Here is a 19,758-nt window from a genome sequence, read left to right on the forward strand (position 1 = left end):
AACTGACATCCTAACTCATACTGGTGTAACACGTTCGTATAGTAGTGTTCAAGTGCATTGTGGATTGAAAGGCACATTAGTCTGTATTTGATATAACTCTGTAATTGGTGACTACCTGTTCATCTGAACAGTGAGACTCAGGGCTGAAATGAGCCTCAAGTACTGGAGTGGAGTGGGGAACCTGGGTTCCTTCCTTCGGTGTCCTAACTGGGTTAGGGGAGAAAAGGAGAATGAGAATGTTTACAGAGAGGTAAGCTTCTCTTGACACTTTAATATGGATTACTGGAGCAGGGCAGATTAGATACTGTGCTCTAAAGCTCTTCCCAGCCCTAAAATCCTGAGAGCCTGCTGATGAAATGCTGTCTCTTGAATATGTCTTGCAGTGCATTTTAATTATTATTTGTCAATTAATAGATTATATAATATTATATAATTATGTATTCATAATGTTATGTAATATGTCATATTATATATAATTATATAATAATTAACAATCATTAATCCATTTATGGACATAATTTTTTCTCCATCCTTTTCAATTACTACCATGATAATGCTGTCCCTCCTGTCCAGCCAGAATGATCAACCCTTAGATACAAAGAGAGATAAAAGTCTCTGTCCTCAAGGAACTCATCATCTGTTGGGGGAGATGACATGCAAAAAAAATATACAAAAAAGTTATATATAGGATCAGTTTTAGATAATCAACAGAGGGAAGACACTAGCATTAATTAAGGAGGATGCATGAAGGCTTTTTGAAGCAATTGGAGATAAAGAGGGAAAACATTCCAGGTATGGGAGACAGCTAGTGAAAATGCCCTCCATGGGGAGCCTGGAGTGTATAGTATCTTAGTGAGAAGTTCTACATGTGAAATGGAGGGGAAATAATGAAGAATTTTGTGGAGCAGTTGGTGATCAATGAATGGATTAAAAATACAAGTAGGGGAGGGGAAGGGAAGGAAGGACACTTCAGGAATCGGCAAAAAAAAAAAAAAAAAGTAATAGAGATTGCAGTGAATTTTGCAAAGTAGAGATTCCAATTTGGCTGGAATATAAAGTGCTGAAGAAAATAACATGGGAGAAGATTGTATAAAGGTATGATAGCACTAGATTTTTGCCTGCTTGGTGCCCATCACATTCATTTAGTAATAGGTTTCCTTACAAATGTTTTGGCTATCCTTTGCATCAAGAAGTTTAAACCAGTAATGGATGGCTTGGAGGAGAGGAGTTAAACTGAAGGAGTTTATTGAAGTAATTTGTCATTTAATTATAAAGGTCTGCATTAGTTGAGATGACAGAGGGAATGGAAGGGAGGACATAGATTAGAATTTTTCCCATTAAGACACTAGACACTCCAGCTCTCTTTTCTTGGCTTTTTCTCTAGCTGTTCCCCTTTCCTGGAATGCTCCCCCTACTCTTCTCCACCTCCTGGTTTCCTTCAGATCTTAATTAAAGAGATTATAGAATGAGAATCTACAGCTACTGAACTGATGTAAAACGTGAGGGAAGTGCAAGAGTCAGAGTTAATGCCATGTTTTGCAATGTATTAAACTGGGAGTACTGATATTGGCGGACCCATCCCATCCTATTCTCTTGGTTCAAATCCTATCGCTATTTCTTTTATCTTTATTGCTCTACTTGAAGTCCTCATTTCCTGATGAACACAACCATTTGACTTTGCCCTTACTTAGGGGCAAGTAGGAGGCTTTCAAGCATTTGTTTCTTTTTTTTTCTTATAATTGATTTTCATGAGAATTTCTTGTTTAAGCTCCTGGCCAGACAGGAACTAGTGTTCCAGTATGTCCCATAGTGTCTGCCATGTACATATGGTCAGGAAGCATTTGCTATGAACACACACACACAAATACACTAGAACATATTCTGGTGCTTTCCTGTTTTTTTTTTTTTTTTTTTTTTTTTTTTTTTTTTTCTGTTGGACATAGTTATACAATTGTGGCAATTGTTTTTTCAGTAGGTGAGGATGTAGCCTAGGTAACTTACTGTGTTTTCACATATTTTATAAAAATTGCAGGGCTGTATATACTTGGGGAAAAGGTTAATCAAAAAGTGCCTTTACTTTTAACAGACATTTCTATCTAAAGAGATTATTTACTAATAGTCTTTGTAGATGCCTCATAATTTATGAAGTTTTAGAAATATTATTGAACTGCAAACAAAAGATTAAATTTTGATAATGCTAAATGGAGAGATTATGAAGAAATAAAGAAAGTCACTTGTTTTGAAATTGGAATGAAAATTGCAGTACAGAAGTAGTTTGGAACTTGTGAAATGTCAGTTATTTCAGTTTGGGACAATTCTGAAACTAAACCAGTTAGGCATAGAAAGTAACTGAAGATTTATAGATGAGACTGCCATTGAAAAAGAAGATGAAAATAAAAAGAAAATACTATAAATACTTTTTAAAAAAAATAACTAAAGATTACTGTTAAAATCTGAAAAGAACTTATTGACTAATTTAATATTATTGAGTGTCTGCCATATACATTCTGTAATTAGAAATTTTAAAATCTTAAAGTTAATGGTTTCCATCAAGTCCTTTAAACAAACTGGAACATGGTTCTGTGGCCTGGTACCTTAGGTAAAAATTTATGTAAAATGAATCTTTCAGAAGTAGTAGAAAATACTTTAGGTAGGTGGTGATATTTCTTGCATACAAGATGTCAGCCTTCATTTAGACCCACCCATCCCTGAAAAAGAATTCCCTCTACAAAATACCTGACACAGTGGTCTTTTTGCCTTTGCTTGAATGAGGGAGGTCCTAGCAACTTTCCATCCCATTCCACTTATGGATTACATTAGGAAGGGTTTCCTTTCATCAAGATAATTCTTACCTGCTTGCTGCTTCTAATCATTTCTCTCTAATTTCATCTCCGGCCAAGTGGCCCAGATTTAATTTTGCCTTCCACATGACAACCCTTCAGATAACTGAAGACAGCTAGCATGTTCTCCCTTTCCTTGTGTTTTAGCGGCTAAATATCATCTACAATTCCTTCAACTAAGCCTCTTGTGTCATGAACTTTGTGATTGTGTTCTTCACATATTGGTTGACTTTGTCTAAATCGTTTAATCAAATGGCTCAGGGCCAACAGATTCCCTGAAGTGCTTCACTAGAGACTCCTTTCCTTCTAAAAGTTGTATCAGATGTCTATAGGCTCCCATGAGGACATTTTTGATAATGGTTGCCAGTAATGAGAATTTATCCATACTATTAGAAGTTTCTTCATTTCTCTCAGTTGGTGAACAGTAGTTACATGGGGGAAAATCATTAAATCGCTCGAAAATTTCTTTCTCAGATGTCCAAACACTTTTCAGTACAATTGTATTAAATCATTTGATTAAATTGATTAAATCACCAGAACAATGGGGATCATTGAGTCATTAAGCATTTATTAAAGTGTGTCAGGCAGTGGAATCATATTAAAAAAGTAAAAGACAAGTTCCTGCTCTCAAGGAGCTCAAGTCTGCTGGGGGAGACAGCATGCAAAAAATAATATACAAGATAAAGTGGAGATTAACATCAACATACTTGCAAAGTCATTAGTCTCTGTACTAGGTGCTCTTGTGGCTGAGTTTACATTCTTGTGTATTCTATGACCTGTAGGATTGCTCCCACATGCTTCTTGTTTTAGAGTTAAGAAAAAAATCTTGTAATTGGCAAGCTATTGGGAGTATGATATGTATTTGTGCTTTTTAATTTTTTAAAATTTAGCAGTCCACTTAATGCTTTAGATCTTCATTTTAGCCTAGTTTGATTAATTTGACTCTCCTCCCCCTTTGTATAACCAACTCTTGATTGTGCTTATGTAGCTTATCTCCTTTTTGGATTATTTATAGCAAATACCTAATCTCTAATAGCTTCCCTTAATATATGCAGTTTCCTTACTCTTCAAGTTTATTTATAGACCTTCTAAATGTTGATTATAATGTTAGCACAAATAAAATGTAACTGGAAAGATCTATATATAGATAATTTTTTTTTTTTTTATTTAGGTTACCATAATTTTCCCCAGCACTCTTTCTTACCCACACAGCCATTCCTTATGACATGTAATATTTTTTCAAAGCATGGAAAAAAGAAGGGAAAAAATCAATATAACCTATCAATACATTGTACACCACAACTCCCTTATACTTCCCATCTTTGCAGAGGAGTGAAGTAGTGTTGTTTGCTCATCTCCTCTTCTTTGAGCCATGCTTATTTGTTGTGATTTTGCAGCATTTGCTTTTGCTTTTTTTTTTTTTTTTTTTTTTTTTTTTTTTTTTTTTTTTTTTTTTTTATTCTTTCCATTTAAATTGTATGTTGTTTTCATGACTTTGCTTACTTTACTCTGGATCAATTTATGTAGATCTATCTAGACATCTCTTAATTCATCATGTTAATTTTTTATATTACAGCAATATTATAACACCTTAATGCACTGTAATTATTCCTTAATCAGCAAGTATCTACTTTGTTTTTAAGTGTTTGCTAACCAAAAAAGTGCTGCTAAAAATATTTTATTATGCATGGGGACTTCTTACTAGTAACCTCCTTGGATATAAGCCTAATAATGGAATCTAAGGGTCAATGGATAAACATTTTAGTCACTTAATTTGAAAATTCCATTATTTGAAAACCATGTCTAAAACTCCTAATAGTGGAATAATGTTGAAGAAATGAGGTAAATTCTATGATTTATGCTTGGAAGCTTGTAACTCACTGAAAACTACCTTTTCAAAATAGTTTACTTCTAATTTAATGGGGAAGTTTTTGAAAGAATAAAGATTCTTGGATTTACAATGTTAGAAATATGGTGCCTAGAAATCCTGTATGGTACTGTAACTGAAGTTCAGAATTTTTATGTTGTTTCCACGTTTCTTTCAGAGTATTCATCAACTCCATTTTGTCTATGGAGAAAGGTACAAACTCCTCCACTGAGGTTCATTCTCATCTGGCTGTCAGGCTTTTCAGTTTCTTTTATAGTTTGCTTTTCATGCTTTATCTTCAGGTTCTTCTCCCAAGGCTGTACCCTAGACCTTTGTTTTATCCTGTCATTTCCTTGATATGTGTACTTTCAAGCATTGTATCTCATATCTGGGGGAAATAATATGGTTTCCTATTGTGTAAATCTGTTAAGAAATGAGTATTTTCTGGTTTTATGAGCTGCTTTTTAGTTGACAGATTATATTTTGGTCACCAGCTTCATTGTATTTTATATTATGCTTTTGCTTTTAAGGAAACATAGATTATAATACTGGTAGTTGTTATATAAGGAAGCTCAATACTTGACATAATCTTGTACTAAGTGCCAAGCTTTCAGTATAAATGAGGGTTTGAGAAATTGGGGTAATTAGAGCTGAGTCACCCACAGGTCGGTCTTTAGCTTCTTGTGAAGATTAACCAAGAGACTGAAAAGTGCTAACTAAGTTAGACTGTAAATAATTAAGAGTGGTTATGAATGGGACCAGGTGAAGATTTCTCAAAAAGTCTGTGAAATGGAGTGGGTCAGACACTAGGCCCAAGTTTCAGGAAGTTACATGGTCCCCATTCTCAGAAGTCTGTAAGGCAGGAAAGGCCAGATCCCTTAGACCTAAGTGCAGGAAGTCACATGATCCCTATTCTCAGAGGACTGTAGGGCAGAAAAGGTCACACCCTAGCTCTGAGGTTCAGGAAGTTACGTGGCCCACAGGAAGTAGACAGAATTGCTGACCATTGGTCAATAGTTACTTCCTTTTCAGTATATCCAATGAGCCCACGTCTTTTGCTATCACCAAATTCCCTATTTCCGGCTTGCTAGGCCCGGCGTGCCATGCTGGGAGATGGAAGCTGAAAGCTTTGTTCTGCTCACATGGTGTGCTTGGACTTCTTCTTGCAAGGACCGAATAAGTCCTTCCTGTTTGTATCTGAAGATGCCTCTGAGTAGTCAATTTAGGTAAGGGGGTCTAGCATCCTATCTCACACAGGTATAAATATTACTTTAGCCAATTGATGAATTACAAGGTTTGTATCAAAAGCGTCTGCGATCTATTTTTGTGCTCACTCAGCGTGGATATAGTTTAAAGAAGGAAGATAGACTTGGAGTGATAAGACATTTAAATGTGAGTCTAGCCCTGTGACTACAGGGAAATCTCTTTTTTTTTGCCTTAAAAAATTCACGTTGATGCTATCTAACTTTCTTTCCTTTTTTTTTGGTCACTATGTAAACTGTTCTCTTGGTTCTGCTTACTGTATTACAGTTTAGGAAAACTTGGGGGAAGAGTATTAATTTATTGTGTTCTTTTTTTGCTTTTAGCACTAGTCATGTGCCAGAGTTTGTTCAGCCATTTTTCAGTTGGGTGTTCCCCCCCCCCCCCCCCCCCCGTACTTTGTTGTTCTATATATTAGTAGTATACATACATACTTTTTTTTAAATCTATCTATCTCTCATCTGCTTCAGGTCAATACCCACTAACAGATTTGGATTAAAGGGTATGGTTAGTTTTGTGAACATTTTAAAAAGTATAATTGAAATTGTTTTCCAGAACGGTTGTACCAATCAGCAGTACCACCAGAATGTTTTTGCATGTCTGTCTTTTTGTATTATCTCCAATGTTTACAATATTTGCCTTTTTTGGTCATCTTTGCCTTTGTTAAGATGAAGCTTCAAAGTTGTTTTGACTCTTATTCTCTTATTAATGATTTCTGTGGGATTTTCATGGTGATGGTAGCTTGTATTTTCTTCCTTTGAAACCTGACTGTTTATATTCTTCTTTTCTTGGAAAATGGCTGTAAGTCATTTAGTTTTCCTGAGAAATTTGTTTTCTTACGTGTAAAATGATTATTGGAAGGAAATTAGGGGGTTATGGAGTTCAATGTTTTCGAGAAACCTCAAAAAACTAGAACTTGAACCCAGAGCAGATCCTTTGAGTTTAATTTTTTTTAATTTAACTTTTTTTCCAGTGAGTATCTTGGTTCTTTTTGCATTATTTTACATAATCATCCATTATCCCATACATTTAGCACAACTTGTTCATTCCTCAAATGTTGGGGACTCCCCTTTGACATCATAAAAAGAACTTCTCTAAATAGTATGGTATATATTGTTCTTTCTCTGATCTTTTTTGGGAGCTCCCTTGACTTTAAATCCAATTCTCTTTCAATTGTGCAATTTTTCCTTCATGTAATAAATCTGTATGAGGATGATATGGTTGTGACAAGGCTTCGAGGCTCACATGTAATAATGGATCTGAAGCATTTCATAAACCTCCATAGTAGCTGACACTGGTTTTGCCCAAAGCCCTTTGACAACATCTCATTTAATAGCAGGTAGCCAACAGCAGAAAATGTTCCATCTGCCAGTGCTTATGAGCCTATTTTATTTTGAAGGAAAATCAGCCATGCTTTCATTTTTAATCAACTATATTTTAATGTAGAAAGGCAGTCCAATATAAAGAAAATTGAAGAATGTGAAGTGGGACTCCATTGAACTCTGTTTTCCAAGTTCAGGAACATCTCTAATAGAGCTTGGCAGCCACATCTTAGAAATGGCAGAGGAAGTATTCCTAGAAAACAGATTCCTAAAGAACTCTTTTGATTATAATAAAATACTACATTTATCTGTTGAGTTGGAAATCCTAGATTTTAGGAAATTAATGTAAATGAGAAATGTGGAGACATACTTTGGGAAAAAAAAATAGTACTTTGGTGTTGAAAGTGCCTGAATTAGTAAGACTTCCATCACATAGGAGCTTTTTGCTGCTTTCCTTGATTTGTTATTCTCCTTTTTTCCCCTTTCTACATGAATGTATTTCGTGTCTTTGGTTATCTTTTTTGTGTGAGTTTTCCTTCAGTGAAATAGTGCTCTTCATATATTTTAAGATTTTCTCCTACTTTCTTTTACTTTTATTATCTTCATTCTTCATTTTTTTCTATCTAAATCTCCTTTGTGAGTCTTTCTCCCCTTTCCCTCAATTGCTATTTATCTGATCCTTATTAGCTTATCATTGTTCCCTTAATTCCTGCATGGCCTAGGGCTCCTCTGACTCAACTCTTTCATCTTACTGATAAGACACTGAGGCAAATAGAGAGTTAACTTCTCCCAAGACAGCTTAGGGGCTCAATGGGCAGAGTACTGGGCCTGAAATCAGGAAGACTCCTTACTGGCAGGGTAACCTGGGCAAGGCACATCAGCCTGTTTGCCACTGCTCCTCATCTGTACCATGAGTTGGAAAAGGAAATGGCAAACAATTCCAGAATCTCTGCCAAGAAAACTCCAAATGGGCTCACAGAGAGTCAGGCGGATATGACTGAAACATCTGAATGAGAATGTCTCCAAAGCCAAGCAGGGATCTTCGTGGTCAGGATATTCACGTGGGTCCAGGAACTCCAAATTCAACATTTTCTTGTACTAAATGTAATGATCTTAATGACATGGTAGTCTATTGTCTGTGACCAGGGTTGAGCTTTGTTTATGGAGGCAGATAGGTGCTACAATGGAGAGATTCTGGATCTGCAGTCAGAAGGAGCAGGTTCAAAACCAGCTTCAGACACTTGCTGTCTCAATTTCCTCATCATTTTATAAAATGGGGATAATAACTGCACCCTGCCCCTACCTCACATGTGATTGTGAGGTACAATCAGATACTATTTGAAAACCTTAAAGCAATATAGTAATACTGTAGTTATTAGGGATTTTAGTGATACTGAACAGTCCCTTCTACCTCCCTGTGTCTCTTATTTGTCGACTTTGCACTCTACTGGTCATTGTTCTCATCCCATTCCTTCCAAAAGTTTCAAAAGGTGAAATGTAAATGCTTGCTCCGAGCGTGATAAAATCAATCAACCTGTATTATTAAGGACCTATTTTAAGTCAGGCATTGTACTAAACCATATTAATAGCTGTAATTAATAGTAACAAGTGTTTATCCTGTCCTTCACAAAGGGAAAAAAAAGTTTTTGATGAAGAAAGCATTTGGATCATAGGTTGATGTATGATCAGGGCTGTCGACCTTGCTTTTAGAGGTAGCTGGAGTTCTCCTGGAGAGAGTGTTAGGAGAGAGCTGAAAACAAATTTGTCCTGTTTGGAGATTATCCCAGGATTATCCTTAGCTAGGTGGCCAAAAGTGACCTTTGGGAAATTCATTTTTAGCATTGGGATTTGTGAGATCTCGTGTCATTTGGCTGTTCTGTGATGCTCTTGTGTTTGGATAACCCTATTCATTCACATGCTGGCTGCACATTACCTTTCTTGCTTCCTCACAGCATTTTTCCTCTCACCTCCCCCAACCCCACCCCCATCCCTAGCCCTTAACAGCACAGCCAAACTCCCTCTTTGCTTCCCTTTCCTTTCCCTAGGCCTAGAATTAATTTATTTCTCACTTGGACCTCAGAAATCCTTTGTTTCTTTTAAAACTCAGCTGAGATAGCATTTCTTTTTAAAGCCTTTGGCTGCCTCAGTTTCTCTTCTGCCTTCCTCCATTACCTTGCATTTATTTTGTGGATGCTTCTATTTGCATGTGGTATAGGGCAGCATTGGGCATTTTTGCCTTTGGTATCTGCCAGATTTGCTTTTCAATTGTTTGTAAGCAGGAGAAAAAGTTAAAAAGGAACTACCATTTTTGATTTGTGTATATTGACTGTTTCAGTGCCATCCCCTCTTTGAAGCAGACTTGCTGGTAATTCATAGCAGGTTTGCTTTACTCAGCCAGTGACATGGCTGGTGTATTTAAAGCTGGAAGATAACTGAATCCAACCAAGGCAACTTAACTGAATTCAGCAGTTTGACCACTGATGGGTAAACTATACCCTATGTGTTAGGTTTTTGGTTTCTTTTCTTTTCTTTTCTTTTTCTTTTTCTTTCTTTCTTTTTTTTTTTTTTTTTTTTAAGTTGTGAGCTGTTTATTGAAGAAAGCCTTGTAATGTTGGGGACATCTAACCAAGTAAAGGGATAAATGTAAAAAATTTACTTTTGAGTTGTTTTTTCTTTTTCACTATGAATTGCATCCAAAAAGGAATGTCCTCCTTTTTATGTTTGAATAAATAGTTGAAAAAAAAGTCCACAGATCTGTATGAAAGGATGACATCAATTGAGAAAGAAAAGTTATTTATAAATTTCTGAGAAACATTGTGGACCCCTACCTGAGGATGATTATTGATTCTACTAATTACTACCTCTGTGTGACTGTGGCTAAGTCACTCACCTCTCCCGGCTCTGGATGGCTCTTCTCTAATGTGTTCAAGCTCTAAATCACATTGAGCTTGACTGGTCTGGCAGATTCCTTTAGCATGGGTTTCCCATAGTTCATTTCTTCTTGTATCCAAAAGGTATCTTTACCCGGGAGCACTGATGACTGAGCCTCTTTACAAGAGGCCCCATGCTTCTAGCTGGCACTGCTCTTCTGCACCATCTTCCTCTATGAAGAACATCTTTGTCTTCATTGGTTCTCTTTCACAGAGAAGTCTAATAACTTTATTAAGCAGAGCCAGTCTGCCCGCAAACTCATTGAGTTAGAAGTGGATCAAAAATGTTGAGTCATTATATGTAAATGTCTGAGAATTTTGGTCCCAGTACAAATCCATTCTTGAGTGACTTTGTGTCTGCATGGATATAGGGATATAAACTTAAGTGTACCTCTATCTGTATTAATATTTAATCTATGCATTTTTATCTTTTTGAAAAAATTACATTAAAAAATCTAGAATTAAAGGTATAGAACAACCATTGGTAATTAAAAATTACCTAGTGACTCCCATCATTTTGTAATGAATTGCAGCATAGGAAATTAAGCTTTTGCTGCTCATTGCAGAATGGGGTGAAGCATGAGAAAACAACTTTTACTTTTTGATTTTGTAGAATCTTGAATATCACCTTCAGTCATGAACTTTTTCCATGATCAAATGCAGTAGCAGCTAGAATTAAAGTATAACTTAGAATGGTAGGATTTTTAGTAGAATCAGGGAACGGAAATTAGAATTTAGAGGATTAATTAGTATAATTTCACTTCCTTGTTAAGTCATTAGCACTTTCATCACAATTTTGTCTTTTGGCTTTAAAGATATTTGCCTTTTTGGTTTGAAATGGTGTAAAAACAAAGCTGATACAATAATTTTCTAATTGGAACACCTTTATATAAATGTATTTAATTAGATTTAAGATAAATAGATTCTTCCCCCCTCAATAGTAATATTCATATCCTGTGGTAAAATTGTCATCAAATAAATGGATCAAAGAAAAGTCTTACAGATTTAAAGACTAAGCAGACAAATGTCCTCAGGGCTACTTTTGGCTGAACCAGCTGAGATCCTAGGACAGATACATTGACCCTGCTGCCCTATTCCCTTGCTTCTTTTCTTCATCTAGATGTCTAATGCCTTAATAATTTGTAGAGCCTTTCGTAAAGCAAGAGCAAGTGAACTCTATTTATTTCATTGATATTTTGAGAAGTACTGGAGGAAATTCTTCCATTATTTTGGGAAGATCCTCTGTGGATAATTTTTGAAAGACTTAAGAGCTGGAGCTACAAAGAATGGGAGGACAATTGAGAGATCTAGATGAATTGTGGCTTGCATCTTTTTCCATGTTGATTACTCACATTTACATTTAAGTAATGGAAATATTAAGTTGAGTTGCATATCTAAGTATCTTGTAATTATGAATGCTATGGCCTTAGTTTGTTGTGTTGAAATTTGGTTTAGATCTTCCATTCACTCAAGCAAAAGAGGGGAACTTTCCTCTAGAAATTCCATTAATGCCATAATTTGAATAACCTCCATTGGTGATCAGTTGTCAAGGTTTTAAAAGTGGATACTCTTTCAGTAATTATAGCCATTTGAACAGTTTTAGTAGCAAATCAGTCTTTTATTACACATATGGACATTAGTGAAATGGAATGAAACCCATCGTTCTGATGGTGTATGTGTATGTCTGTTTTTCCCTTCCCTTTGGTCTTAGTCATTCTATGTTTTTCCCCCTTACATATCTATACCAGTGCTCTGAATGTAGGTTGTATTCTTCAGGGTATCTTCAGTACTTTTGTCTAATAAAAGTGTTGACTACTGTATTTTTTTTTTTTTAACCTTTCTGAATTCGTTCAAAGCATTTATTATTTTTAATTTGCAGCAGCTCTTGCCAGGTAAAAAGTTTTGGGAAACAGATGATTCCAGCAAAGATGGACCAAAAGGAATATTCCTGGGTGATCAATGGCGGGACAGTGCCTGGGGAACATCAGGTAATCTAGACTGAGCACCTGCACTGTAATTTATGCCTGTTTTAGGGTTCCCCTTTTCAGCATTTGGCAAGTCATGGATTTTACATGTGTCATAAGCATGTCAAACTTAATTCTCTTCCTTTGGTCTTAGGACCTGGTAGAATACAAGTTATTAAAAACACACAACACAAAGTTATTTAAATTTTTTTTTTAACTTTTATTATTAGCTAGAGTGAAATAAAGCTTTTGGGGGGCAACATTTATGGTTGTATTACATTAATTTAAAATAAGCACATGTCCTATAATATTATTCCTGCCACCCCCACCCCCTACTCCTTTCTGGCCCCTAAATTGATAGGATGTACTTTGCATTAAGTCATCAGGATGGCTTGGTTATTATTCTAGCGATCCTTTGACAACTCTTATCATGACCATATTTGATGATGTAATGTAGCCTAACACATTGTAAGAAACAATTTAAATTGGGGATATTCTACTTTTTTGTACAAAGCAATTCACTTCTTTGAAATATAGGTCCAAATTTATAAATAAGTGCAAAGGACAAAGCCAGTGTCTCAGTTTTTTGCTTGATGTCTCATTGATATTTATTAATATACCATTCATAATAGGCACTTTCCAGCACTTTGATAGTGCGCTAATGCAGCCATGTGACATGTAGGCTGTTTTTTTTTTTTTTTTTTTTTAAAGCAGGTGTAATGAAAATAGCAAAAAGATCCTAACTAATAGCCAGAGAATATACAGAAAATCCCCATAATGCATGCAGAACTGAATCTGTTATGGCCTATTATAACAAATGCTCACTGACCAAGTGTAGGCATTAGAAAGTTTAAATTGTATTTTTTTTTGAAAGCTGCTGGAATGATTATCTTTTTAACTTTCCATTTTATTTTTAAAACTTACCCTTTTCCTTTTGTAATAGTAAAATTAAACATTTCCCAGGTTCATAACATAAATTTGTCTGCAAAACTTTATTATTGGTGGTGGATGAATAAGGTATTATGGTATTCTCACATTATGTAGAAAACCTTCTCAAGGGACAGACAGAGGGAGGGAGGTGGCATTTGGCTAAATTGACCATCTGGATTCCAAGTCACTCGTCGACTTGTGCACTAGACATCGCTCTTAATTTTTTGGAACTTCCAAGTTGTACTCTATTATGTTTGTGTATCCTTTTTTGTAGATCATTCAGTTTCCCAGCCCATCATGGTGCAGAGAAGACCTGGTCAGAGTTTCCATGTGAACAGTGAGGTCAATTCTGTATTGTCCCCACGGTCGGAGAGTGGAGGACTAGGAGTTAGCATGGTGGAATATGTATTGAGTTCATCCCCTGGTGATTCCTGTTTAAGAAAAGGAGGATTTGTAAGTTGGTTTTTTAGAACCTTGCTCTTATGCCTCTCTCTCTCTTTTTTTTAAAAAGCAAAATGTGCTTGTTTTAGTTACCTGTGCTGTACATAATGATGATAGTGTGATACCTAGAGAACAGTTATTGTTCTTAAACCTCAGCAGAATACTAGGAAACATAATCATTTTTAAAAAGTTAAAATTATTTCTTTGGGTCATATAGCCAACAATTCAGTCAGAACTGGAACACCCCCCCCTCCCCCTTCTCAATTCCTTCCTTTAATCCGAGGCCACATTGTTTTCCATTAAAAAAAAAAAAAAGAGTGGGCCGTCAATAGAGAACTGTCAGTCCAAGAACCTTTCAAGAAGATTTTTAATTTTTCAAACCCAAGGAACTAAAATATGAACCCCATTAGGCACATTCTTCTCTGATTCTTGGCTAGGGGTGAGGGTGTTTGCCTTTGACTTTTCCCTTCCCTTTACCACTTACACTCTGTAACAAGGTCCTGGTCAGTCTTGGTTTTTATCAGGGAGTTCTGTAAACTTAATGGGAAACAATGACACCTTTATTTTCACTTGTCTCTACTTGCAATTGAATATTTCCTTCAATTATATAAACATGATTCTAAGAAGAGGGAGTCCATTGACTTCACCTGGACTGCCAAAGGGGTTCATGATAATTTAGAGCCCTGGTCTTTTTCAGGTCCATTCTTTCCTCTTTATTCTCATAATCTTGTTTAAATCCTGACTTCTGTGAACTTACCTCAATTGCTGAAAACCCTTCTTTTCAATCTCTTTGCCTTCAGTGGTTCATTTTCTAGTCTATTCAAGATCATTTTCTCTAAGCACCTTCAGGTATTTTTCTCTGTGCTAGTTATCAAAACATGCAAATAAATTTGAAATCTTAAGTTGAAAAAAAATTTACTATTTGATATTCTCTTTGCCACTCCTTACCTTCTATATTTGTTTCATTTCATTTTTAGATCATGATTTTTTGTTCTCCATTGTAGGGTAGGTTGAGTTGTTACCTCCTCCATCAATGGCCGCTTCAAAGCCATATAATAACAATTTTCTTTCATAGAACATTTGCTGTACTGGTTTCCGATCCAATCAACATTCTCATCTTAAGGTTTCTTTTCTTTTTGACTATCTTTCAAGAGTATCTGATACCAATCTCTAGGGAATCTTTCTCTCCTAACTTTTAATCTTTCTTCACTGTCTCCCTGGTATTCCTGTTGTCTGTCCTAATGATTATATGGTAGTAGTTGTATATGTTAATTGTCTAGGGCAGAGACTATGTTTTTTTTCCATAGAAGCTTCATGTAGTTCAGGTGTATTTATAACAGATACTTAATAAATTAAAACTGATTAGCTCAAGAGAAACAAGTCTGGTTTAAGTAACTAGGAATCCTGTCTAGAGCATCTTTATTCTTTGGGAAAGATATATCATAATTGGTACTTCATATAAAACTGTCACATTCATTTTCTTATCTCACTCTAAAGACTGACTTGAAGTCTTTACTGAAGTGTATTTCATCAGTTCCAGAGTCTGGTTTGAATTTCATCCTGTCCCAGAGCTAGAATTTGGGTATAAGTTGAACATGGGTCTTTTTGGGAAGTTATATTCTCTGGGTCTTTAGGCCTTCAGATGACTTGGCCCTGTTCATTCTGCAATGTAGCAAAGCAGTTCTCTATTGAGACCTGCACTTACCCTTTATGGCTGGACTTGAACCAATATGATTGGCCTTAATTCAATTTTTTCTTATTTATTCCATAGGCAAAATGGATGCCCCTTCCTTATTCACTTGCTTTTTCTTCTTCCTCTCTCCTCCTTTTCTTCCTCCTTCCCTTCAGTATCTTCCACTGCCTCCATATTTTTTTCTTTTTAATTTTCTCTCTTGTTCTCCCCTTCCTTTGTTTTTCTCTGTACTTATTAATGTGACCACTGCTCCTTGGCTTAACCTGTCAGCTCTACCCCATTACATTCTTCTTGTTCCCCAAACTTCAGTTTTTTGTTAGGAGCTCAAGCTTCCACATCATTTTTAAATCTAGGTTTTAACACCCAGTTTATCTGCCTTTTTAGCATGCTAAAGTTTACTTTTCCCATACCCATCCCTAAAGAAGCCACCACTGCCAACTATCACCCTAAAACAATTTAGTCCCAGGTTACTTTTCTTTCTTTCTTTTTTTAAAGCATAAAAATCAGAGTTAACAAAGAGTAAGTTCAGATTGGAACCTGGGTCACTGGGAGTACAAATGTTAAGGTTCTAGTCATCAATTTTATGTGAGATAGATTTCCCGTGTCCTGGATATGTTCTATTCATCCGAGGAGACATGCCTGGGTTGCTGTGAAATTGTAAGAGACAGAAGAATGAAGAGGAAGAATCAAATAAATGGCTAAGATTACATAAAGTTGACCTTTCAAAACATCACAATAAACCATCATGTGAACTAAATGGGAATGCAAAACTGTTCCTTTCGTTTCATTACCTTGCTGTAAGCACCCAAGAAAAAAATCAATTTCTGTCACATGTTGGTTGGACTCTTACATTTTTAAGACAGTGGTATTAAAATTCTCATTTGCATTATCTGAACTTAGTGATTATTTTAATGTCTGTAACCAAAGAAGGCCAGGTGAGAGCTGAATAGGTAACCTGAAAGTGTTAACATGAAGTGACGTATAGAAGCCATAAACCAGGTTTGAACCAAGATGTATTTGAATCTTCTTGTGTTGTTTTACCTGTGCACTTCCTAATGAAAGTAAGGTTCCATGTGTTTATTGAAAAAGTGTCCTTTTAGTTTTGAATCCTTGTGTTATCTAAGCTTGGGAACATGGGCTCATGCATAGGGAGCTTCTTTTTTCAAAATATGAAAAGATCACCCAGAGAAACCCAAACTGCTAGCTAGAGTTTGCTAGAAGACTTTTCCAAAATGTCTTCCACATTTTCCTTTGTCATCTGTTGTTTAGGACGGTAGCTAAGTTTTTGAAGACTGATAGCTCTTTCATTTTGTAGCAGAAATTGTCACCTCAGTCACAGGTCATCAGTATTTCAGTTACTTTTGTAACTTGAGGCATCTGGCTCCTTCGCCCTTTTTCTCCCTTTCCAGTGCCCCTGTCATTTTTTGATCCTCAGAATCTCCAATAAGATAATACACAGTTTGACTTTTACCTACTACAGGTTTCCCCAGGCTTGAAGAGACTCAAAAGCAAACTCTTTTTACTCACAGTGAAAAATCAGTTTGGTTATTTAAATTCTTTAAGAACTCAGGAATTCTTCACTTATCTTTCACTACCCCCAGATTTGAGGATGCGAACAGCATTATCTTTGGTGAGATGAGAGAGTCCAACTCTAAGAAAATTCCAGGCCTTCTTCTTGTTGAACCATATTTGTTTTGGCAGGCTTTCCTTCAGGCTGACAAAAGCAATCCTCCCCAAATGAGACAAACTCCCACTGCAAGTAGACACTACTACAAAATCTACATCTTTGGATCTCAGCAATGTCCCTAGGTGGAGCCCACAAAACTTTCTGAGCATCATTCTGGGCCAAATAGGCCCGCACTAATTTAGTTTTCAAAAAATATATTGGTGCCTTTTGGGTTTTTTCGAATTTCCTTCTCAATATGCCATTCTTTTTCCTGAGGCCTACTGCTGCAGAAAAGAGAATTAAGGCAAACAGACTCAGATTGCAGTTGATTCCTGTTCTGTACTTCCCTACCTTGCTATTGAAAGAAGGGAAATGTGTATTAATCTTTTCCTCTGGGATGAAGAATGGTCACTGTACTTCACCTAGATCAGCTGTCATTTGGTATTTAAACCTTTTTTTCTTTTTGTAGTTACTATTGTGGTTCTATTCTCATCACTTTGTTTTCTCTTATTTCCTCTAATATATCATAGTAGGCCCAGGATGGGATTCTCCCCCGGCCTCCCATAGATCTTTTTTGTGTGGAGTAGATTCTTGGTCGGTGGCAAGATCATGAATTTTATGATTTTTTTAGCCACAGCAACTCTGGAGATTTGGCTACTAAGTTGCAGAGAGATTATGATTTTGTGATTGTAGAAAGGGTACCTGCAAGGTCATACCTTAGGGCAAAGTGAATACTCTAACAAATTTTATATCATCTCTGAGAACACAGGGATGAAATCCTGAAACATTGTTGTTAATCCTAGAGCATTCATATCTTTTCTAAGTGGATTTCTGATCGTCTCTACTCCTCTAGAAGAAATAAACCCATTTCTTTTGGTAGATGTTCATGTTGCTCAAGAAATTAATCTTTTAGCTAAAGAATGTTTTAATTTATTGCTAGAAATGTTTTTTAAAAATATCTTTCTCTAACACCCTCCCTCCCCCATCTTTTGCCTTCAATTAGCTATATATTCAGGTTATAGAAACATTTCTTTTTTTTCATTTGGCTTCTATTCCTTTTTATCAGAACTTTGTTACAGCTTGGTCTCCATTGTCTGGATTGTTATCAAATGCTATTTGTCAGTCAGGTCTCCTGTTTTTTATTTTTTGTTTTAATTTTTACTTTTTTTTGTTTGTTATGAAGATCACAGAGTTAAAAAGAGGATTGTTTGTGAAAAGACCTATTGTGCAGGATTTATTTAATAATAAAATATATATTAAACCTAAAGAGATAATTTCCCTTTTTGTACATGTTCTCTTCCACACTTTTTCTTTTATAGGCCTTTTCCCCTTAATTCTCCTCCTCTTCTAAAAAAAAAAAAAACCTTTTAAATTTTTTTACATATTTGTTGTTTTCTACTAACTTTCAGTGAGCAGGTGCTAAGGGAATAAGAAACAAATTAATCGCCTTAACAAATTAATATAAGCATGCAAAGCAAACCAATTCATTGGTCATGTCTGAAAATATCTGTCTCTTCTATATATCTAATCTACCATTTCTGTTCTGAGGTAGGAAATACACTTCATCAGCAGTCTTTTGAAGACCCAATTGGTCACTGTATTGACTGGCTTTCTTTCAGAGTTGTTTTCCATTACATTATTCTGATCATCCTATAAAATTTCTCTTCTGGATCTGTTTATTTCATGTCTTCCTTAATTTCTTTGAATTTTTCATATGAATTTCTCATAACATTTCATGCCATTCATGTAACAGTTTATTCTTCCATTCCCCAAATGATGGACCTTGTTTCTAGTTAATCTGCCCTACAGAATTGCTGCCATGACTGCTTTTGTACATGTGGGTCCTTCTTTTCTCTCTTTGGTCTCTAGGGAACATATCTGTTGCTAGGTATTGCTGAAAAAGTGGCTATTCGTTAGCGAGTTTTGCCTATTTTCATTGTTTTGGTCTTCATATTACTTGCATGATTGGTTTAATAAAGAATTTTTATGTGGATTAAACCTGAAAAAAAATCTCTACTTACATGGAGCTTTTAAAAAAGTTGATCAACATCAAGAAGTCTGAATCATTTAATTTTCATTGTGGAATTTTAAATTTCACTCAGATGCAAAATCTTTTTCTCTATAAACCATGAAGAAACCTGTTTTCTTTCTTTCTGCTCCTTCCTTCCTGCTCCCTTCTTTTTCTGCCATCACAAAAATCCCTAAAATTTCTTCTTGATTCAGGTGGGGACCATAGTGGGCATGGAATCGATATAATTACTTATGGGGCTTGTTTATAGGTGGTAAAGTAATCATTTGATTCAGTAGTCATAGATTCATATTTTGATAAAATAAGATTGTGATACAAAGCTCTAAAGGAATAGAAATTTAAATTTTCATCTGTAGATCTGTTGAAGTTGTAAGAAAAAAAGTTTTCCTGTGTGTATTTTTTTTTTTAAACGTTTTCCCTTCTTTGAAATTTTATTGTTGTTGGAGGTGTTAGATTCATGTCTAGAATGATAAGGGAAGAAAATGTAGCAATAATAAATAAAAATCACATACTTGTTATGATACCACTAGTACCTGATTAACCATTCTTGAGATCACAGATTTATCCTTTGTACCTCTTCTACTCCACTTCCTTCCCTTGTATCTTTGAACTGCCCCTGGGTTGCTCACTGCCAGAGTTCCACACCGGGCCCATTTCTTAAATGTCTTTTCATCTGCTTTAATACCTAGCACAGTGCTCAATATCTACTAATTCAGGATTTTTCTTATGGTTTCTCATATATCCAGACTCCCGTTACCTCTTACTTAGATTATTTAATAGAATAACTTAGCTGGCAGACTTCCCTTAGCCACTTGT

General features: G+C 35.7%; 1 protein-coding gene across 18 annotated transcripts in view; it reads left to right on the forward strand.

Annotated features, from left to right (window-relative positions):
• PUM1 (pumilio RNA binding family member 1) overlaps positions 1-19,758 on the forward strand; it is a 169,758-nt gene that overhangs the window by 68,832 nt on the left and 81,168 nt on the right. For 12 of the 18 annotated variants that reach the window (XM_031962381.1, XM_031962387.1, XM_031962388.1 and 9 more), the window contains 2 exons: positions 12,099-12,207; positions 13,388-13,566. The exons of the other annotated variants lie outside the window; for them this stretch is intronic. In XM_031962381.1, the coding sequence (XP_031818241.1) occupies positions 12,099-12,207; positions 13,388-13,566 (288 nt within the window). The remainder of the gene's footprint in view (positions 1-12,098; positions 12,208-13,387; positions 13,567-19,758) is intronic. 18 annotated transcript variants of the gene reach the window in all.

The sequence above is a fragment of the Sarcophilus harrisii genome, chromosome 3, assembly GCF_902635505.1.
Source record: "Sarcophilus harrisii chromosome 3, mSarHar1.11, whole genome shotgun sequence".
In the NCBI taxonomy this organism is placed as follows: domain Eukaryota; kingdom Metazoa; phylum Chordata; class Mammalia; order Dasyuromorphia; family Dasyuridae; genus Sarcophilus; species Sarcophilus harrisii.